The sequence below is a fragment of the Sorex araneus genome, chromosome 1, assembly GCF_027595985.1.
Source record: "Sorex araneus isolate mSorAra2 chromosome 1, mSorAra2.pri, whole genome shotgun sequence".
NCBI classification, from domain to species: Eukaryota; Metazoa; Chordata; class Mammalia; order Eulipotyphla; family Soricidae; genus Sorex; species Sorex araneus.
The window spans coordinates 2,151,641-2,173,996 of NC_073302.1; the positions used below are offsets into that span (position 1 = coordinate 2,151,641).

Consider the following 22,356-nt stretch of genomic DNA (forward strand, 5'->3'; position numbering starts at 1 on the left):
CTCCACAGCAGAACCCGGCGAGGGGCCAGGCAGGGCACCGAGGCCCAGCCTCCCCGCCACACACACAGTGACCACCCAGCTGCCCTGGGCGGCCGCGCGAGACTCGGGGATGGCTGGTGGACAGTCAGTCAGTGGAGGGAGACGGAATCAGGAGAAAGCCCAGGTGGGCCGGTGTGGGGGGCCCCGCTGCGCCCTGGCACGGGTACGGGAAGCCCAGCTGCTGGGAGCAGACGAGGACCCGGGTGGGCGTGTCCTGCCCTCTGGGACGACCACCTGGCCCACGGGGGACGCGGGCCTAGTTCCACGGCAGTTACGCTCGGTTCTCTCGCGTCCGGCCAGGGCCACGGATCGGGCCTTGCGCCGTGGGCTGTGCATCCGGGCCCTCAGGTTCCTCCCGTCCTGACGGGCTCCCGGCTGCGTGGGGCCACCGTGAGCTGGTGATTCATTCACGCAGGGAAGTGGAGCCGCCAGCGACGGGCCAGCAAGGACGCGGGTGCCCACGGGAACAGAACCTGGGGGCTGCTGGAGGACCCACAACGGTCTCCGCAGGGTGTTCAGGACGTGGGGCGCAGCGATGACACAGCCGGCCGGAGCTTGCCTGGCACACGGCCAGTCCGGGTCCAATCCCCGCCATCCCATATGGTCCCCTGAGCACCGCCAGGAGTGAGCCCTGGGTACCACCAAGAGTGATCTTTGACAGCAGCCAGGGCGTTTGCCTTGCACACGGCTGACCCGCGTAGATGCCGGCACCCACAGCGCCCACCAAGCACCCCAGGAGTGACTCCTGAGCACTGCCACGTGTGGTCCAAAACCAAAGGGGAAAAAGGGAAAGACGAAGACAAGCTGTAACACATGTTCGTCTGCCCTTCCTTCCCTCCTTCCTTCCTTCCTTCCTTCCTTCCTTCCTTCCTTCCTTCCTTCCTTCCTTCCTTCCTTCCTTCCTTCCTTCCTTCCTCCCTTCCTCCCTCCCTTCCTCCCTTCCTCCCTCTTTCCTTCCTTCCTTCCTTCCTTCCTTCCTTCCTTCCTTCCTTCCTTCCTTCCCTCCTCCCTTCCTCCCTCCCTCCCTCCCTCCCTTCCCTCCTCCCTTCCTCCCTCCCTCCCTCCCTTCCCTCCTCCCTCCCTCCCTCCCTTCCTCCCTTCCTTCCTTCCTTCCTTCCTTCCTTCCTTCCTTCCTCCCTCCCTTCCCTCCTCCCTTCCTCCCTCCCTCCCTCCCTTCCCTCCTCCCTTCCTCCCTCCCTCCCTCCCTTCCCTCCTCCCTCCCTCCCTCCCTCCCTCCCTCCCTCCCTTCCTTCCTTCCTTCCTTCCTTCCTTCCTTCCTTCCTTCCTTCCTTCCTTTCTTCCTTCCTTCCTTCCTTCCTCCCTCCTTCCTTCCTCCCTCCCTCCCTCCCTCCCTCCCTCCTTCCTTCCTTTCTTTCTCTCTTTTGGCTTTCTGGGTCACACCCAGCGATGCTCAGGAATCACTCCTGGCAGGCTGGGGAACCCTATGGGACGCTGCAGATTGAACCCGGGTTGGTCGCATGCCAGGCAAACACCCTCCCCACTGGGCTATGGCTCCGGCCCACGCATGCCAGTTCTAGTCCCACGGAGGCACAGACCCCTCTATGCGGGCGAGAGTGGGTAAATCAACTGCCCGGCGCCCCGGTGTGGGTGCTGCCAGGACACCGCCCCACGGGTCTGAGGTTCCGGGAGCGCTGGGTCCCCATGAAGCAGGGTCACGTGTCCCGGGTCCTCACTGCTCACGGCAGGCCTGGGGCTCCCTGGGGGAGGCGAAGGTCTTCGGCGCTTCCCGGCTCTGTCTCAGGAGACCAGCCCGGTGCGTCCTGGGGCACCCGGAGGGACAGGCCCGAGTCCGCCCCAAGTGAACGCTGCTCATCTGCCTCTGTGCCCCCCGGCGTGCAGATCTCAGCCCACGGCCAGCTTGTCCGCGTAGCAGCAGAGGAGCAACTGTGCGCTCAAAGGCTCAAACCCGCACCCGTGATCCTGGCCCCGTGCGTGCCGCCCGGTCACTCAGCACCGGCGGCTGGCCGCGATGTAGCTCTCCCGCAGTGAGCCGGGCTGCGGAGAGGCTGGCGCCCACCTCCCCCCCTCCCCCGGAAGCGCCAGCTCACAGAGGGGCGGGCGGGGGTCTGGGGACAACCAACCGTGGGATTGTGAATTCAGGGCGCAGGGGGAGGCAAGGGGCGGGCGAGGGGAAAGTGGTCTTTCTTCGCAGACGGCAGAGAGGGAGGCGGAGCCGTGGCCGGCGGCTGCTGTGGGCACACAGCAGCCACGGGAGGACGTGTGAGGCTGCTGGACACTCGCTGGACAGCTCAGCCCTCACGAGGGTCCGTGCCAAGCTCGGACCCCCCCCCCGGAACCCCCAGGACCAGCTTCCCGCCCTCAGTAACCACCGGGCGGCAGCAAATGAAGGGCCTGTGGAACGCGTGCTGGTCACTCTGCAACCCTCAGGCCCTAGTCCAGGGACAGGCTGGCCGGGGCCGTGGTGGCTGCTCCCCGGAGACTGGACTCCACCTCAGTGGCCGGCACTGGGACTTCGGGGTCTGTAAAATGGGGGTAACAAGGGCACCTCCCCACGGACCTGGCTTGCACTTTTGTGTCCGTCCACGGAGTGTGGGACCCGGGCGTGGGGGACAAGACAGAACGACACATCCTGTTTGAGTTCTTTGTGAGAAGGGGTCCCGTCTCCCCCCAGCCCACGCGGTGAAGAGGGAGCCTCCGGCCCCTCATAGTCGGCGGGTGGCGCCAACCCCAGCTGCAGACAAGGGGGTGGGCGGGCAGGGCCCCGCCATCCGCCACCCGGCCAACCCAGTGATACTCGGGAACTCTGCCAGCCGCTGTTAGACACAGCCATGACTGAAACTAAACTGCATGAACGTGTAGTGGTGAAAGTCACACTAAACTCCACATCCCCCCGCTCTCGGCTCCGTGACGACGCTGGTGCGTTCCCCGTCCCCCACACGCTGAGTTTGCTCTCCGCTCCCGTCCCTCTTCCCGCCCCTCAGGGCTGCGCCCCGGGTGCAGACGGGCGAGAGGCAGGCGAGTCCCAGCGAGCCGCCCTCAAAGCACGCGGACCCCCAGCTGTGCCGGCGCCCAGCCCCGGTCTCCGCCGCACGGCACCCCCAGGCCCTGTCCGTCAGCCACACGCTTCCCGAGGGTCACATGTCGCCCCCTTTTTTTTTTCTTCAGGTCACACCCGGCGATGCTCAGGGGTAATCCTGGCTCTGCACTCAGGAATCCCCGTGACAGTGCTCCACCCCGCGGGGTGCTGAGGCCCAGGCCCCCCGCGATCAAGGGGAGGCCCTCCCCGCGCTGCTCCGGCCTCTGCTCGCAGTTTCCCTCCGTGTCTCTTTCAGTGTTTCACTGCTCCTGGCTCTGTGCTCGGCCTGGTGGCAGGCGGGGGCCACGTGCAGGGCCGGGGTGGGGGGGAGGTGGGGCGGGCTGGCCGTGGGCAGCTCACGCCCTGTCGGTGTCCTGGGTCGCCGGAGTATCTCCTCCTCGGCTGCAGGACGGGCTCCGCCTCGCCCAGGGGACGGCCGGGCGCAATGTCCGCGCAGACGTACAGCCTTTTCCAGAAGAGTCTGTGACCACAGTCGCCAGTGACGGGCGTGGGCCAGCGGCGCGAGTGAGACAAGCGTGTGTGACGTGCCCGGAGCCTCTGCCCGGGACCTGGTGGGGAGTGGGACTCGTGGAGCCAAGCGGGGGCCCGGCAGAATTGCGTGATGGCCCCCTCCCTACAGACCCCCGGCCGGGGCCACAGGGCAGCGGGGAGGATGCCGGCGCTCAGGCGGCCAGCCCAGTTCAGTGCCCAGCGCCCAGCACCCTAGGGGGTCCCCAGAGCCCCACCAGGAGTGATTCCTGAGCACAGAGCGAAGAGCAGCTCTCGGCACCTCCGGGGTGGTCCCCACCAAAACCCCCCTCTCTGTGAGAAAGAATGGGGGGACTGGGCGTGGGGGGGAGCATAGGGGCTGGGCAGGGGGCTGGGGGGGTCACGGGCCTGGCTTCCCCCCTGCACCCCCGTCCTGCCCCCTGCACCCCCACGAGTGCCGCCCCACAGGAAGCAGCGGCCAGCTGGCCAAGTGGCCGGGGAGACGGGCGGAGGGATGGGCCTGCCGTGGACACCGGGAGATGCGGTGGGGGCCCTGGGTTTGGGGGTCTCCTGAGGGGCTCAGAGCTCCTGTATTTCCTGTGTGGTTCCGAGACATTCCAGACGCTGTGATTACCGACAACCGGACGCCGGACGTCCGCACGTGGGGCCGGGCTCGGCTGAGCATCAATGGGGAGGGCGGCCCCGGCTCAGTGATGGCGATGCCTGGGCGCCATCCGCAGCAGCCCCCCAAAGAGAAAGGGGACAGCCGGACCCACAGGGCCAGCGGGTGGGCACTCGCCTGGCACGCGGCCGACCCAGCATCACATCAGCCCCTCAAACCCCATCAGGAGTGACCCCCGAGCACAGAGCCAGGAGTCAGCCCTGAGCACCGCCAGGTGTGGTCAAGAGTAACGCAAAGACAAAATAAGAGAAGGGGCTAGAGGGAGGGTCCCGGGGCGAGGGGCTGAGGAGCTCACCCAACCCTCCCATCCCAACCACCTCATCAGGGCTCCCAATCCCTGCACACGGCCCACCAAGGCGGTGACAAAGGGGCAGCAGGGGGCCAGCCCTGAGCCCAGAGCCTGGTAGGCAAGGAAGGGAGGAGGGAGGGAGGGAAGAGGGGAAGAAGGAGGGAGGAGGGGGGAGGGAGGAAGGGAGGAGGCAGGCAGGCAGGCTGAGTGTCAGGGAGCTGCGGGCAGGCAGGGGCCGTGGGCAGCGTCACCAGCAGGGGGCAGCTGCCCCTGTGCTCAGACCCAAAGGTGGAGCGGAAACCCCTCACTCCCCAGCACACCCCCCTGCTCCCTGCAAACAGGCGCTCGGGGGCTTGGAACATTGCTCTGACAGTATCCATTGGGTCTCAGCAACAGAGTCCACTCACACACACACACACTCACACACACTCACACACTCACACTCACACACTCACACACACTCACACTCACACACTCACACACAAACACACTCACATACACACATACATTCACACTCACATACACACACTCAAACATTCTCACACACTCACACTCACACACTCACACTCACATACACACACTCAAACACTCACACACACATACATTCACACATACATTCACACTCACATACACACACAAGACATACACACATACATTCACACACTCACACACATTCATACACACATACACATACACACTCACACATACACACTCACACATACATTCACACTCACACACATTCACACACCCACTCAAACACATACACACATACACATTTACACACTCATGCACTTACACGTACACACTAACACATTCACACATACACTCACATATTCACTCACACACTTGCACGTACATGCACACTAACACATACACATTCACACACATATTCACACACCACACATACTCACACACATCACACACATTCACACTTACACACACACTCACATATTCATACACACGACACACACATGCTCGGTCCATCCTCAGGGACATGTGTCCCCCATGCAGAGCACTGTCTGGGGAGAAAGTGTGTCTTGTCTGCGTCAGGCTCCCGCGGGCTCTGTCCCACCATCCATATGTACCGTGCGGGCGCCGGCCCTGGTTCCATCCCTGGCAGTGCCAGGAGTGGTGCCTGGGATAACAGTGCCCGAGCACTGCCAGGGGAGCTCCCTCCGGGCGGGCGGCCCCTGCCCCGCCCACGCCCGCTCCCCTGTGCTCTGTCCTGCTCGGACGTTCCCGGAAAGCGTGAGGGTCCGAGTGAGCAGCCCGGGCTGCGACGTGGACGAGCTCCTCGTGGACGAGCGTGTCGCTGGCCTCTGATTTCAAGGTGCTGTCCGGGGTTTGGGGGGTGCTTGTGCTTAGTAATCCGACTCTGACACTCATGACTGTGATTCTTGTTTCTCAAGCCTTGGACGGGCTCACTGAGCTCAGTCTACAGCAGGTGCCTTTGAGGGAGTCGTACCCGGGTGCAGTCACTTGTGTGCTCACCTCCGCACGTCTCGGGGGGGGGCGCGTCCCCACTGGCGTCACCCTGAGTTCACTGCACTTCCGTTCCCTGGGTTCTGCTGGTAAGCCCGGGCCAGGGAACTTTCATTTCCAATATTACATTTTCACTTTCAGAATTCCCGCCTGGTTATTCCCCTGCTTTTCTGATGCCTTGAACATGATTAATATGATTAATATGGTTAACATGATTAATATGTCCACATGGAAAGTTCTTGGTTGGGGCTGGAGCGACAGCACAGCGGGGAGGGCGTTTGCCTTGCACGTGGCCGACCCGGGTTCGATTCCCAGCATCCCATAGGGTTCCCTGAGCACCACCAGGAGTAATTCCTGAGTGCAGAGCCAGGAGTGACCCCTGTGCATCGCCGGGTGTGACCCAAAAAGCAAAAAATAATAATAATAATAATAAGTTCTTGGTCTCCCAAAGAGCAGGAATCTGGGAATCCGCCCGCATCTCAGGGAGGCCCAGCGTGGCTCTCCGTGAGTCCCCTTTCCCTCTGCGTGACAGTCACGGTGACCTGTGCCCTGGCCCTGTATGTGTCCAGGCTCCCGATTCCGCTGCTAGGAGGCTGGTGCTGTGCGTGGCTCACAGGCAGTTCCCTTGCTTGAACTCAGATCGGAAACTGCCTCTTCTCCGTGGCAGAAGGTCAGGTCCGATCGCAGTTGTTCCGAGACACACTCGCAGGCCGAGAGCCAGCACAGAGGGTCGGGGGCGAAGGGTTTGGCCTCCCAAGCAGCCATCGCAGCTCGAATCCTGGGTCCCGGGAGCGGTCCCTGAGCACAGAGCCGGGAGTCAGCCTGAGCACTGCCGGGTGTGGCCCCAGGGAGGCCCGAGGCCCGAGGCCCGTAGACACTGACTGCAGGGGAGGGAGGGGGGCCCCCCCGCAGGGCTGAGGATCAGGCAAACCACGCCCGGGTCAGTCCCGCCCAGCGTGACCCCTGCATCACCATGTGCACCCCCAGACATCCCCTAGCACGGTGGCGGCTGCTGGCCCCGCCGGACTGTCTGGCACGGGGCCAAGTGTCCTGGGAGGGGCCCCGATCCCTGGGCAGTGCCTGGGAGGGCGCAGATAGGAAGGAGATCTCAAGAGGCCGGCAAGGTGCCCGGAGACAAAGACCCTCCTTCAGAGGAGAAACTTCTCAGCTGGCTCTAGTTTGGGGGTGGAGGGGCTGCCCAGGCTCTGCAGCCCCTAAGCTGAGTCTTAAAGGGCCAGAGAGCGGAAATGGGGGGCTGCAGACAGGGCACAAGGAGCAGCCGGGGAGCTGGGGGCAGGGGTGGGTGAGGGGCAGTGAGGGAGAGAGGGGGCTAGGGTGCAGGGGGAGCAGGGGGCCGTGGGGGGCCGTGGGGTGGGGCAGGAGCAGACAAGCCGAGGGAGCTTCCCGGAGCACAGTGCTGATAAAGCTGAACCTCGTACCCGAGCCGGCCCGGGCGATGGTGCAGCGGGGAGGGCGCCTGCCTTGCAGGGTCCTGACCCGGGTTCAATCCCCGGCACCCCCAGGGTCCCCGAGCCCCACCAGGGTGATTCCTCAGCGCAGAGCGGGGAGGAAGCCCTGAGGTCCCCAGGTGAGCCCCCAAAGGCACACTCGTCCCCCCAAATTTAGAGGCAAACCTGTGCCGGCTCCCCACACTCCGCCCCTCCCCGCCCAGCTCACCTCCTGCAGAGATGCCCACCTGCAGCCTGCCCGCCCTCCCCCGCCCCCAGGGCCCGCCCAGCTGCTCTCCAGGACCAGCAGGGCCTTCCCCAGGCGCCTGAAGCCCCTCCACCTGCCCCCGGCCCTCACTGGCTCCCAGCCCGCCTGATGCGGCCGGCAGGCAGGCAGACAGACAGACAGACAGACGGACAGACCGAGGGCCTCGCGCTCCTCTCTGTGCCCCCCCCCCGCCCTCTCTGTGGGGGAGACACTACCCCCCGAGGGGGTTCAGCAGAGTGTTTATTGATGAAAGCCGTGGAGGGGGCCTGGAGAGAGCCAGCGGGTAGGGCCCGTGCCCTGCACACGGCAGACCTGGGTTCGACCCTGGTGCCCCACTGGTGCCAGGAGGGCTCCCTGAGCCTCGCCAGGTGTGACCCCCACCCCCAAACAAGTATGTAAAAATACCCCGATAGTACCCCAGGGCTGCCTGCTCGCCCTCTGCGGGGGGTACCCCAGGGCTGCCTGGCGCCTGCTCGCCCTCTGTGGGTGGCCGGGCCCCACCCGGTGCCTCCACGGCCCACCGCTTCCTGGCGGCTCACGAAGAGGGAGAGGGAGTCGCTTAAGAAATGACGGGCTGGATCCTGCGCTTCCTTTTCCCTTTCCCTCTGCCCTCCCTGAATTATTCCTGAGGAGGAAACCAATTAACAGCAGCTCCACTGCCTACGCGGCCTCGACCAAGTGGCAATGTCTAATGGAGTTTTAATTTCCCCATGGTGAGGCAATATTTGCTTTAAGAAAGAAAAATGTCACCAGCAAATAACCCTCAACCAGCAAATAAACAGTGACAGGAAGCAAATGGGTGGGGGCCGTACCCGTCACAAATAGAATTTGTTCCTTCTTTTTTTTTTTTTTTTTTGGTGGGGGGTTTCCTTCAGACAACGGTGGGGATGAAATATTGTGCTTCTCGAGTACGGATAAACCTCAGGCCAGTCTGAAGAGTCTAAAGCAAACTCGCTCTAAGGTAGGGAGGAGCCGTCTATGCGGCCTCTGAACTATGTGGGGGAGAGGGATATTCGAAAGACGGGAGTGTGGCGTTCCCACCCCCTGCCCGGCTTCCTGCAGAAACCCATCCTGCTTTCTTACAAAAAAAAAAAAAAATTGCATTCGGTGGCTCAGGATCCTGCAAGGAAATAAAGTTCTGCAGCCTCGGTCTCATAATAGGTTTGTCCAAAAATGATGTTGCTCGTTCTGTTGAAAGATAGTTTCATTTTCCTACTCAAAATTGGGATGAAAAATTTGCCTTGCCAAATGAACGTTGTATACTGAACTTGTCAAATCCCTTCTCCTGACACAAATAAAAGATAACATCGGGTGGCAGCATGTAAAACAGCTCTGACAATGTAGCAAAGGGAGGAAAGAAATATTCTTATCTGGAGCCCGTTGTTTAGAACGCAGGGTGGGCGCTGCCCGCCCCCCCTCCCCTCCCCCGCCGCGGTGACTGGCCAGCTTGTGAACGCTCTGGGGACCGCGACGGAACAAGTTACTTTCGTGTCGGTTTTCAATGGCATCGTGACCTTATTTCCAATTAGCCCAAACATGACAAAAATCTCAACTTTCAAAGCCTGGAAGAAGCCCACCTCAGTGACAGACCCCTTCTTTCCAAACGGGGGCGGGGCACGCAGCTGTAATTATGAGAATTATGAGTCCCTACACGGTGGGGATGGGACATGCTGAAAATAAATAAGGGAAATGATCACCCTCTCATTAGCTCCGCGCCTCATAGCCGATAAGCGACTTTTTTTTTCCCCTGCTATTAAGGTTGTTGATTGAAGACCTGTTAGCTGTTTATCAGCTCAAAATTATGTTTCTGCTCTCTGAGGGGCTGCCGCAGTGAGCATCACACCCGGAGCCTGGTCAGGAACAAGAGGAGACTCCTGAGGCTGCCGGGGGGAGGGGACAGGGACCGCAGGTCGCCCCGCCTGTCCCCGAAGGCATCCCGCTTCTTTGTTCTGCTAAGAAAAATTAACCTCAATCTCAGCTCGGGGTCCCTGGATTGATTATCATAGTCATTTAAATACTGTAATCTCATTTTCAGCATCGGCTGAGGAGAGGGGGAAGAAAGCCCCGCGCAGGCGGGTGGCGGGGAGAATTCGGGAGAGAAAGGAGCGGCGAGGGGCGCGGAGGAGCCGGAATAAATTATCTGACAAAGGGATGAGGCCCTTTCTGCTCGCAGAGCCTATTTCGGATCCTTCCACTTGATTGGAAAAGTTGATGAAGTTTAAATGAAGCAGAATTAGAACCTCAGGCCCCGGGTGCTGCGGCTGGGCGAGGCCGCGCAGTGGCCGCGCTCGGCCCGAGCGAGGGCCCTAAGTGGCCTAATCTTCAATCACGTCCACACGCAGACCGGCCGGGCAGGGTAACGAGCGGGGCTCCGCGGGGGCTGTTGGTTAAGGAAATTAATCCCTCCGAGCCGGGCGGGCTTTGATGCCTATTGTGTGGCCCGGCCCGGCCCATCTAAATGCAAAGTACCCGGGTGCGGGGATGCGCTTTTCATGCTGCCGCTAATCTGATAACAATTTGCTCTCTCTGATTAGGGCGGCGGGAGGGGAGGGGGCCTGGGGGTGCAGGGGTGGGGGGACACCCTCCCTTTGAGAGAGTGAAGCCGACCAGGCAGCCCCCGGGAGGGTCCGGACCCCGGCCAGCCCAGCCGGGCCCTCGATCCCTCCCGCGGACCCAGGTTTTGGGGTGACACCGTCCATCTTCCCTGGCAAATCCAGCTGCTCCTTCCCTGGGGGACCCTGTCTCCCCTCCGGAGCCAGGTGGTGTGCCCGGTAAGGGGTAGGTTCGAGGGCTGGTGTGCGCAGGCCAGAGGCCCTGGCGCATGTGGACCCCCAAGCACCACCGGGAGCACCTCCGAGCACTGAGCCAGGAGTAGCCTCCGAGCTCCACCAGGTGTGGCCATGAAAATCAAACAGAGCTGGGGCCGGAGCCGGAGCCCAGCGAGGGTGGCAACTGCCTTGCGGGCAGCCCACCCAGGTTCGATGCCCGACATCCCCAGTGGCCCCTGAGCTCCCCCAGGAGTGAGCCCTGAGCGCCTCCGGGTGTGACCCCAAAAAGAAAAGAAAAACATTCAACAGAGCTGCAAGTCCCTTAAGCACCGCACAGCCGACCCCCTCCCTGAGGCCAGTGGCCCTCTCCCCCTGGGCTCAGGCTGCAGTGCTCACCTCGTCTAGCCGTTTTTCTGCAGCTTCCTCCTGCAGATCCAGGCTCCGCCCAGAGGTGCTCGGGGTGTGTGCCTGGGTGGCCGCACCACCCCCGACCCACCAGCCTCTTGAGGGCAGAGCGCAGTGGGGTGGACGGGACAGACGGGCCTCCTCGGTGCCGCAGGACCAGGCCTCCCGCCACCCGCCACGCACCCGACCCAGCCCCGACCCCGTGGGCGGTCACTGAACCTGAGCGGGCCAGTGCGGGACACGGGCCCTTGGTGGCCTCCTGCACGCGGACGGCCCAGGCTCTCGTCCCAGCCTGCCCTGGGCCCTGCCGGGCGGTCGGGCACCCGGCCCTCGGGCACGGCGGGTTTCGGGGAAAGGCCCTGAGGGGCCGGCGTGGGGCCTGCCCGCTGGGTGCCCGGCAGTGGGTGGCCGGCCGGCAGGTGGCGGCAGCTCAGCTGACCCGAGGCTCAGCGCCGCACGTGTCTGGAAGCCACCCAGGCCACACCGCCCGCCTGCAGCCCTGCGCGGGCCGGCCAGGGAAGCGGGCAGCTTGCAGGCGGTTCTCGGAAACGGCACGCGCGTCACCCCCGCGTGGCTCGGAGCTCTGGGCTCTGCCCTGGCGCCAACGGAGCACCGCCCAGGGAGGACCACAGAGGTGGAGGCAGGGGGGGCCGCCCGGCCCTGGGGACGGACCCTCAGTCGAGCTGCAGCGGGCAAGAGGCGGCATGACATGGGTGCCAGCCCGACACAGCGGCATCGGCCTGCGGGGACCAGCGTGCGGAGACCCCCAGCCTGCGCCCCCACGGTGGGCCGCTGCCTCGGGCCCAAACCCAGCATCCTGCCCCCGCGTCCGTCTGTCCTTCCCAAGTCCTGTCGTCCCCATCCGTGCACGCATCTGGCACCAGTGCTGCTGCCCGGGGGGGTCACCGGCGCCTGCCCCCCCCGTGCTGCCTGAGGGCAGGAGGTGCGGCCACAGGGCCCGCAGGACCCCACGCTCGGCCGGGCGCCTAACAGCCCCCCAGCGTCTTGCAAGTGGAAGAATGAGCAGATGGAGGCTGGGCTCCTGGTCCGGGGGACGGAGGGGGCTGGGGGGCCTCTGAGGAGCGCGGAGGCCGGGTTAGAGGCAGCAAGGGGTCTGCTGAGACATCGCAGCCCGTGTCTGTGCAGAGGAGCCTGGGGCCCGAGGCTCCTGGTCCACGGGGGGAGTGTCACGCGTGGTGGCTGGGTGGCTGATGGGTGGGGTGTGAGCGGGTGGGTGGGTGGCTGATGGGTGGGGTGTGAGCGGGTGGGTGGGTGGCTGATGGGTGGGGTGTGAGCGGGTGGGTGGGTGGACAATGGGTGGGTGATGAACTGTGAATAGATGGATGTTGGATGGATGATGGAGTGTGAGTGGGTGGATTGATGGTGGATGGGTGGTAGATGGATGGATGATGGATGGATGGTGGATGGAGTGAGTGGATGGACTGATGGGTGATGGGTGATGGGTGATGGGTGCATGGATGGATGATGAATGGATGGTATATCAGTGGGTGGGTGGTGGATGATGGGCGGATGGTGTGTGGATAAGTGGATGGTAAAGGGATGAGTGGCAGAAGGATGGATGGATGGCAGGTGGATGGATGGTGGATGGATGGATGGATGGCAGGTGGATGGATGGCAGGTGGATGGATGGTGGATGGATGGTGGATGCATGGTGGATGGATGGTGGATGGATGCATGGTGGATGGATGGCAGGTGGATGGATGGCAGATGGATGGATGGCAGATGGATGGATGGTGGATGGATGGTGGATGCATGGTGGATGCATGGTGGATGGATGCATGGTGGATGGATGGATGCATGGTGGATGGATGGATGGTGGATGGATGGATGGCGGATGGATGGATGGATGGCAGGTGGATGGATGGCAGGTGGATGGATGGATGGATGGATGGATGGATGGTGGATGGACGGTTGGTTGTTGGATGGATGGCAGGTGGACGGACGGCAGACACATGGCTGGATGGAGGATGAGTGGGCAGATGGGTGAGTGGTGAAGGGAGGGTGGTGGATGGTGTGTGTTGGATGGTGAGTGACGGACGAGTGACGGAAGGGCGATGGTGAGTGGATTAATGGGCATGGTGGGTGATGCACGGATGGATGACGAGGCAGATGGAGGTTGCTGGGTGGCTGGACGAATGGTAGCTGGCGAACGGAGGGGTGGACGGATGGTAAAGGGAGGGACAGTGGATGGTGCGGGGGTGTAACAGGATGAACGGGAGATGAGTGGGTGGATGTGGGTGAATGCTGCACGGGCGGGCGGGTGGTACATGGACAGAGGTGGAGGTGGGCGGCGGATGGGTGGGTGGATGGTGGGCATGTGGCTGGCTGCGTATGTGGTAAGGGGATGACAGGATGATGAGTGACAGGACGGATGACGGGGGAGGGCAGAGGTAGACCTTTCCCCTGTGTTTCTTAAAGGAACCTCGAAATTAATAAGCTCCAGGCCACGCAAAACTGGATCCACTCTGTTCCCACCTTGCCAGTTTCTCTCTCTCTCTCTCTCTCTCTCTCTCACTCTCTCGCTTTCTCTCGCTCTCACTCTCGTTCGCTCTCTCTCTCTCTCTCTCTCTCTCTCTCTCTCGCTTGCTCTCTCTTTTACCCTTTCTGATCCGTGTCAAATCCCCCTCCAACAATCCGGCCGGCCTGCGAGGAGGCTGGAGCGGGGCGGAGGGGAGGGGGGCGGGCCTGGCCTGGGGCAGGAGACCTGGGCTTGATTCCGGCCGCCCAGAGCGTCTCTGAGCCCTCAGGAGTGGACCCTGAGCACTGCGTGTGGCCCGAGTTACTAAACCTTCCATCTTGAGTCTCTCCTCGTCCAGGTGCCTCTGCCCTTTGTCCTGGCCTGAGCCTGGCAGACGCTCGCTCTGGGCCCGGGTGAGGCTGTGCCCCTCCCCCCTCCAGTGCTCACAGGTCGAGTGGTTGAAACGCCGAGTTCCTCCCCGGCCTCACCGCCCCTTGATGCAGCCTGTCCTGCAGCCCCAGCTGCCTTTTCCCTAGGACAGACTGGGGGGCTTCATGGCCAGGCCACCCCACCTGGACTCTGAGGGGGACCCAGGCGTGAGAACCCGCTGCCAGACCCGCGCCCCACCCCCCGGGCATGGAAGCCGCACCTGCGTCCTGAGGGCTGGATGAGCCCGAAGCCAGCACCTGTGCCGGCCACTCGTCCCCGGGGACTGGCCGGGCCTCGCCATGGGGCCACCGTGAAGGCTTTTCGGGTTCTGAAACCACAAGGCGGGTCAGGGTGGAGACAGACAAGCCCAGAGGAGCGGCCGCAGACTCAGGGACCGTCTGGAGGGCGGGGGTCTGCATCCCGCGGGGCTGGGGCCGAGGGGGCTGCAGCAGCCCTGGGCAGAGAAACAGCTCAGACACGACCTCTCGTCGCCGTGCAGGTCGCAGGGGCCCCTGCACGTCCCCCGCGCTCCGGGCGTCTGGGCACGGTGGGCGTCTGGGGAGGAGGAGGTCACCGTCGGACACTCGGACCCTCGGCACCTGCTTCCAGCCTGAGGAGCTGGTCCCACTCCTTCCCCAGGGTGTCACCAATACTGCCCCACACAGGGCCAGGAAGAGCAGAGCAGACCCAGGCGCGGGACCCGCCGGGGACGGGGACCCACCGGGGATGGGGACCCACCGGGGATGGGGACCCGCCGGGGACGGGGACCCACCGGGGATGGGGACCCACCGGGGATGGGGACCCAATGGGGATGGGGACCCACCGGGGACGGGGACCCTCGGGGAATGGGGACCCCTGCTCCCATTCTAGGTGGCCATCGTCTCTCCTGGTGATCATGCCTGGCCGGGAAGGTGCCCCGCGGGCTAATGCATAACTCGGCTGGGTCCCCGCAACGCCCCAGCCCTGAGCCCAGCTGGGTTGGGCCCCAATAAAGATGGTGTCCCCCTGACACATTGGTCCTCTCCAGCCTTGGGCGGTGGCGAGGCGGCTGGAGCCCCGACGTCATGAGTGAGGAAGGTCACGACAGAGCGGCCAGCTCTGAGGCCTCCTGCCCAGGGCCCCCTGTCCCGGGCCCCTTGGCACCAGAGAGGGCAGAGAAGGCAGCAGCCTTGCGCGCGCTGAGCCCCAGCTTGACCCCAGCACCCCGAGTGGTCCCCCAATTGCCACCAGGAGTGATCCCTGAGCACAGAGCCAGAAGTAAGCCCTGAGCACTGCCGGGTGTGGCCCCAAACAAAAATAAATGTCCCGGGGGCTGGAGAGATAGCACAGCGGGTATGGCATTTGCCTTGCACGCGGCCGACCCGGGTTCAAATCCCAGCATCCCATATGGTCCCCTGAGCACCGCCAGGGGTAATTCCTGAGTGCAGAGCCAGGAGTAACCCCTGTGCAGAGCCAGGTGTGACCCAAAAAGCAAATAAATAAATAAATAAATAAATAAATAAATAAATAAATAAATAAATGTCCCTCGAATCAGTCATTTTAGCAGACCCCTGACCAGGACCAGAAGAAAGGGGTTTTGAGACGTGTCTGCAGGGTGAGTTACTAGGCGAGGCCGTGCTGTGTGGAGAGAGGACGGCGGGGAAGGCACCTGCCCTGCGGCCAGCCCCCCCACACCCCTCTGCGCCCCCAGCAGCGAGGAAGATCACGGCGGGTTAGACCCAGAAGCCAAACAGCAGGAACGCAAGCGCGGCTTGTCGGGGACAGGAACGTGCCTGCCTCACCCAGGGACCCGCGGCGCAGTGTGGCGGGGCGGGCTGACCCTCCCTGGGGAGCAGCCCTGCCGGTCACGGTCACACCATCCGCAAGGTGACAGGTGGCAGGTTCCTCGAGAGAAGCCAAATCCCCAGGCCTGTCTTCATTACCGCCTCAAAGCCGGAGCGCCCCGAGGAACAGAGCGGGAGGCGGCACGGGCGCCCCCGAGGCGGCCCCGCGGCCCTGCCACCAAGCCCACAGCCAGCAGGTCTGTTCCCACATGGCCACGGGGCTGGCCGGGGCGACTGTCGTGCTCAGCACTTACCCAGGGGTGTCACGGGGCACAGGACAGAGGAGGTTTTGATGTCGGAGGGAAAAGGAAAAGCAGAAAAAAGGGAAAAGAGAGAGGGGGAAAGAAAGAGGGAAAAGGGAGGGAGAGAGGGAGAGGGAGGGGGAGAGAGGGAGGGGGGAGGGGGAGAGAGGGAGAGGGAGGGGGAGAGAGGGAGAGGGAGGGGGAGAGAGGGAGAGGGAGGGGGAGAGAGGGAGGGGGAGGGGGAGAGAGGGAGGGGGAGGGGGAGAGAGGGAGGGGGAGGGGGAGAGAGGGAGGGGGAGGGAGAGAGGGGGAGGGGGAGGGGGAGAGAGGGAGGGGGAGGGAAGAGGGCTACGAGGCCAGACAAGCACTTCCCTCTCTACCCACCAGGCAGCCAAGCCAGGGCGTTAGGGTGGAAGCCTGGGTTTTTATTCCCCTATTACCTTGTCAGTCACAGATATATACACCCATCTCGGAGAGCCCGGCAAGCTGCCGAGAGCATCCCGCCCGCACGGCAGAGCCTGGCAAGCTCCCCGTGGCGTATTCGATATGCCAAAGACAGAAACAATGACAGGCCTCATTCCCCTGACCCTGAGAGAGCCTCCAATCGTTGGGAAAGACGAGTAAGGAGAGGCTGCTAAAATCTCAGGGCTAGAGCCGTTACTGGTGCCCGCTCGAGTACATCGACGAACAACGGGATGGCAGTGATCGTGACCTTATCACTGAGTGTAGACGTATGCGTGCAGCCAGCTGTTCTCTTGGGCAGGAACGCTGAGCGGTGCTCCTCACTCCTGCTGGGCGTGGGTGCCCCGTGCCCGTCTGCGGCCGTCTCTGTGCTCGCCTGCCTCTGCTCCTGTCACGGCGTCAGGGTTTGTCACAGCCCTGTAGCTGCTAGTGGCGCAGAGCCTGGCCGCCTCGTTCAGTGGCACCTCGGGTTGGACCACGCTGGCCCTGGATAAACGCGTCCTCGCGGTATAATGACGATGGCCCGAACAGCAGCCACCTGTTTCCTGACCAGGAACAGGGTTTGGGGGGAACCGACAGACTCCTAGGGTCAAAGGGGACCAGCATTCCTGGGCCCCGGAGAGCTGGGCCCGTCCCAGTCCTCCTAGCCTCGGTCTGCGTCCCCGGCCCAGGCTCTGCCCACCCCTGGCCCCAGGAAGTCTGAGCCCTGCTAGTGTCCTTCCGGCCAGCCCACAGCCTTCCTGGTCACGGCACTGTGGCACCGTCGTCCAGCTGCTCATCGATTTGCTCGAGCGGGCACCAGTAATGTCTCCATTGCGAGACTAGTTGTTACTGTTTCTGGCATATCGAATACGCCACGGGGAGCTTGCCAGGCTCTGCCTGGTCGTGGCAGCCACTTAAAATTCACAGCAGTAACTACGGGCACGGGCTGTGTGTACGCGAGTGTCAGAACTAAAATAACTGGGCCAGAGCGATGGCACAATGGGGAGGGCGTTTGCCTCTCACAGACCCGACCTGGGTTCGATCCCCGGCATCCATATAGTCCGCCGAGTGCCGCCAGGAGTAATTCTGAGGGCTGAGCCAGGAGTAACCCCTGCGCATCGCTGGGTGAGACACAAAATCCAAAACAAAGAAGAGCTTCTATCACCAGACAGGACCTCAGGCTGCGGGCGAGGCTCCGGGGAGGAGCCCCCGGGCCATCCTGGCACTGCACGAGCCCTGAGCACCTAAGGGGGCGCCGGGTGAGCACAGAGCCGGGCGCAGACCCCGCTGCTAGGTGTGGTCCAAAAACAATGGAAGAACCCTAACCCAACCCTAACCCAACCCAACCCAACCCTGACCTAACCCTAACCCTGACCCTGACCTAACCCTAACCCCAACCCTGACCCTGACCCTAACCCTGACCCTGAGCCTAACCCTAACCCAACCCAACCCTGAGCCTAACCCTAACCCTGACCCTGACCCTAACCCTGACCTTGACCCTAACCCTAACCCAACCCTGAACCTAACCCTAACCCCCAACCTAGCCCTAACCCCCTACCCCTACCCCCAAAAAAGAAACAAAGTAAATAATAATAATAAAAAAAACAACAGCCAGTGCCTGAGAGCTTGGTTAATGCAGGTGTGTACTTGGCAACACACATGTTTAACATATGCGCACATACATGCACAAACATAGATGCTTACTGGCTGGACATTTGGATCTTGCAAGAGTGGCTGAGTTCTAAGCCCGGGCTTGGGGCTGTTCCCGGGCCCGGAGCAGGTGTCCAGCGCGTGTGGGCAGCGGGCGGGTCTGAGCAGGAGCCGTGGGCAGCGCCTCCCCGCGGGCTCGGGCCGGCTGTCGATTGTTAACCAACTGTGCTTGGGGCCGGAAGACCGAGTGTGACTTGAGTATGACTGCTGGGGGCCTCAAGGGCGTTTTCCTCGCACGCAGCCCATCCGGGTTCGACCCCTGGCATCCCATACGCTCCCCTGAGCACTTGCAGGAGTCAATTCTGAGTGCTCCAGGAGCCCAGAGTAACCGCCAAGCACCACCGGGCGTGGCCCAGACAGCCAAAACCAGAACCAAAACACAGAGGCCAGAGAGCACAGCGGGTAGGGTGCTTGCCTTGCGTGCAGCCAACCCGGGTTCGATCCCCGGCACCCCATGGGGTCCCCCGAGGTTGCCAGGAGTGAGTCCTGAGGGCAGAGCCAGGAGTAAGCGCTGGGCACGGCCGGTGTGCCCTCGCGGGAGCGCAGCTCTAGTTCAGAATGCATGCACGGCTTACTTGTGACATAAGCCCCCACAGAGAAACAAAGTCAGCAATAAATTATGGAGAAACCGGTGCTTTCGAGGCGCGTGCGGGGCTCTGCATCTCGCCCGGGCGTGGCGCTGCCTCTCCGGGCGACAAGACGGGCTGTCAGCCGAGCAAGCCCCGCGCCGCCGCCGGTAATTGTACTGACAGGTGGGAAGGCTGCGCGGTGACAGCCCCGTGACGGGCCTTGAAGGCTCCCGCACGCTGATCCGACGGGAGGAGACGAGCCGGGGCGGGCGGGAGCAGGCTGCGCGCTCCTCTGCTCCTTCCTGGGAGTCACGGGGGAGGGGCCCGCCTGGCACCGCACAGGACACGCAGGTGTGAGCGCTCACAGTGCTCCCAGGGGCGTGCAGAGGAGCCGGCCCCTTCAGGCCAGTGCCTGCCTCTATCTTAGACCCCAAAGCCTAATCCTGTTCCTGCCGCCTCAGAGGGCGGCCGCCCCCCAACCCCACCCCGGCCCAAGGAACCAGCATTTCTTTCTGGGAGGGGGGGTCACACCCAGCAGTACTCAATACTCAGGGGTGGCTCCTGGCTCTGCACTCAGGAATCACTCCTGGTGGTGCTTGGGGGACCCTATGGGATGCTGGGAATCGAACCCGGGTTGGCCGCGTGCCAGGCAAACGCCCTCCCCGCTGTGCTGTCGCTCCAGCCCTGGAAGGAGCATTTCTAAGGCCTGAGCGACACCCAGTCCCCAGGCCACGGGCGGGTTTCGAGTCAGACAAACTTGTAGCGTAAACCCCACACCCCAAAGACACCATACGGCACTGGACACAGTCTCTGCACCCACGAGGCCCAAGCCCTGTCCCCAGCTCTCAGCACTGACCAGGAGTAGCCCCGAGCAGTAATGGATGTGGCCAGAAAGGAAGGAAGGAAGGAAGAAAGGGAGGGAAGGAGGAAGGAAGGAAGAAAGGAAGGAAGGAGGAAGGAAGAAGGAAGGAAGGAAGAAGGAAGGAAGAAAGGAAGGAAGGAAGGAAGGAGAAAGGAGGGAAGGAAGGAAGGAAGGAAGGAAGGAAGGAAGGAAGGAAGGACGGAAGGAAGGAAGGAAGGAAGAGGGACGGAAGGAAGGAAGGAGGAAGAAAGAAGGAAGGAGGAAGGAAGGAGGGAGGGAGGAAGGGAGGAGGGAGGAAGGGAGGAAGGAAGGAAGGAAGGAAGGAGAAAGGAGGGAAGGAAGGAAGGAAGGAAGGAAGGAGGAGGGAAGGAAGGAAGGAAGGAAGGAAAGAAGGAAGGAGGAAGGAAGGAAGGAGGGAGGAAGGGAGGAGGGAGGAAGGAAGGAAGGAAGGAGGAAGGAAAAAAGGAAGGAAGGAGGAAGGAGGGAGGGAGGAAGGAAGGAAGGAGGAAAGGAAGGAAGGAAGGAGGGAGGGAGGGAGGGAGGAAGGAAGGAAGGAAGGAAGGAAGGAAGGAAGGAAGGAAGGAAGGAAGGAAGGAAGGAAGGAAGGAAGGAAGGAAAAGAAAAGGGAGGAGGGAAAGAGAAAAGCACAGAGGGAAAGAGGGGAGGAAGGAAAGGAAGAGAATAAGGAAGGGAGGGAAGGAAGGGAAGAAGGGGGGAAGGAAGGGAAGGAGGGGGGAAGGAAGGAAGGAAGGGGGAGGGAAGGGGAGGAGGGAGGAACCCCCAGGCGGCGGGCACCCCGTACTCAGCCTGCCACGGAGGGCGCCCAGCCCTGCAGACGAGCCCAGGGAGACTCGGGACCCCGCAACACGGCCGCGGGGCCGCGCGGGCGGGAAGGCGCTGGCCCTCCTCTTCCCTAGCCCCTCTCCACGTGCCTGTGACCACCCCGGCCCACGTGGGCGTCCGCCCGGACCCAGGCGCAGGCAGGGCGCGGGGGGCCAAGCCCGCGGGAACTGTCCGCTAGCGCCACCCAGCGGCCGCCGGCGGGAGCAGGCGGGCGGAGAAACGGGAGTTGGGGCGTTTGCGCCCTCGACCCCCGCGGGCCCGGCGCCGCCCCCCGTGCACGGCGCGGTGCGGCCCCAAACAAAGCCACGCGGGGCCGGAGACGCGTGCGGGCGCGGCCGCTGTGAGTGCCACGCGCGGCGACAGGTGTGCGTGTGCGGCGCGCGCGAGCCGAGCCCACCCTCCTGCGCCTCTGTTCGAAAGGGGCTTCGATGCCTCCCCGACCCCGGAAGGGTGAAGCCCACCGTCGGCGGAACCCGCTGGGGGGAGAGAGAACAGCGGTGCCTTCTTGCGGGGGACCCGGGTTCGATCCCCGACACCCCGCATGGTCCCGGGCACCGCCAGGAGTGATCCCTGAGCACGGAGCCGGGAGTGAGCCCCGAGCGTCTCGGTGTGCCCCCCCCAAAAGAAAAGAGAAGGAAAGAGATAAGTGACGGGGGGTGGGGCCACGCGGGGGTCGCGTCCGGCACCCCGTGAGCCCCCCGCCCGGAGTGGCCCCTGAGCGCGGCCCGCAGGAAGCCCGCGCATCTGCAGCGTGACCCCCGGAGAACTACGTGAAGGCGCTCTTCGCGCTGGGGGGCGCGCAGGGGACGGGGCCGAGGGGAGGGGCGCGGGGTGCGGCGAATCCCAGCGCCGTGGCCGCATTTCTGGGGGGACGCTGCCCCCCAGCGGCGCGCGGTGGACCCGCAGCCGCCGCGCCTGCCCTCGCGGGGGGCTCCGGGGTCCCGGAGGGTTTCTCAGCGGACCCCCCGCAGGCCGCCTTCGAGTCTGCTCCTCGGGGTGGGGGGCTGGGTGGGCGCGGGGCCGGGGCCGGGGACCGGACGGGCGCAGGGGCAGCCCCGGAGCGCGGCCCACCCTGGTCCGTCCCGGAGAGCCGCGCTCGCCCGAGGGGCGGGGGTCTCACCTTGACGATGAGCGGGTTCTGCAGCATCGAGTCCCGCACGACCCCCAGCCGCTCGTTCTCCATGCCCGGCCGGATGTCGGCCACGGTCAGGGGTCTCCGCGGCGGCGGGCAGATCTGGCTGACGGTGCGGCGCGGCGGCGGGGGCTTCTTCCAGGGCTTGGGCTGCTCCCGGGGGCTCTGGGCGGCGGGCATCGCGGGGGTCCGGCGGCCTCGGGCTGCCGGGGGAGCTGGGCGGCGCCGGCCGCGCCCCTCGGCCGCACCACGCGGGCCCGGGGGTGGGCGCGCGGCGCCGGGTTCCCCGACGGCGGGGCCGCCGAGCCCCCGGCAACGCCTCCTCGGCGGCGGGCAGCCCCCAGCCCCACGGAGCCCGGGACGCCCCCAGACGGGCCCCCGCGCGGTGCGCCGCCCTGGGCCCGCAGGGACCGTGCCGGACGCCCCCTCGGGGACGGTGGTGCGGCCCGTCTCCATGGCGACGGGACGCCAACGGCGAGCAGCGGGACGCGCGCCCGCCGCCAACTTTCTCAGGCGCACCGGGACGGGTGCAGGGGGTCCTGCGCACCGGACCTGGAGCACAGACGCGACCCCCCCACCCCCGCTGCCTCACCCCGACGGCCCTTCCTGCACCCGCCTCTCGGTGCTCCCCCCAGCCCGGGGACTGCAGGTCCGCCGCCGGATGTTGGGGGTCTCGCTCTCTGGGACCCTTAATTTTTAACTTCTATGAGCCGTGCTGAGGGGCGGTCCGCGGGGTGAAGGCCCTGGCCCTGCACAGCCCATTCAGGCTGGGAGCACCCCTGCGCCCAGGGGGTCCCCCGAGACCCTGGGGAAGTGCTCCACTCCTAGGCGCAGAGCCAGGAGTAAGCCCTGAAGACCGCTGAGTGGGGCCCACCCCCTCCCCGGAGAAAGAAAA

General features: G+C 64.0%; 1 protein-coding gene across 1 annotated transcript in view; it reads right to left on the reverse strand.

The window, feature by feature from the left end:
- The window catches only part of CFAP77 (cilia and flagella associated protein 77), a 74,453-nt gene extending 52,812 nt beyond the window's left edge, over window positions 1-21,641 (reverse strand). The window contains exon 1 of the mRNA XM_004613438.2: window positions 21,450-21,641. Coding sequence (XP_004613495.2) covers window positions 21,450-21,641 — 192 coding nt within the window. The remainder of the gene's footprint in view (window positions 1-21,449) is intronic.
- Window positions 21,642-22,356: the final 715 nt, after the last annotated feature.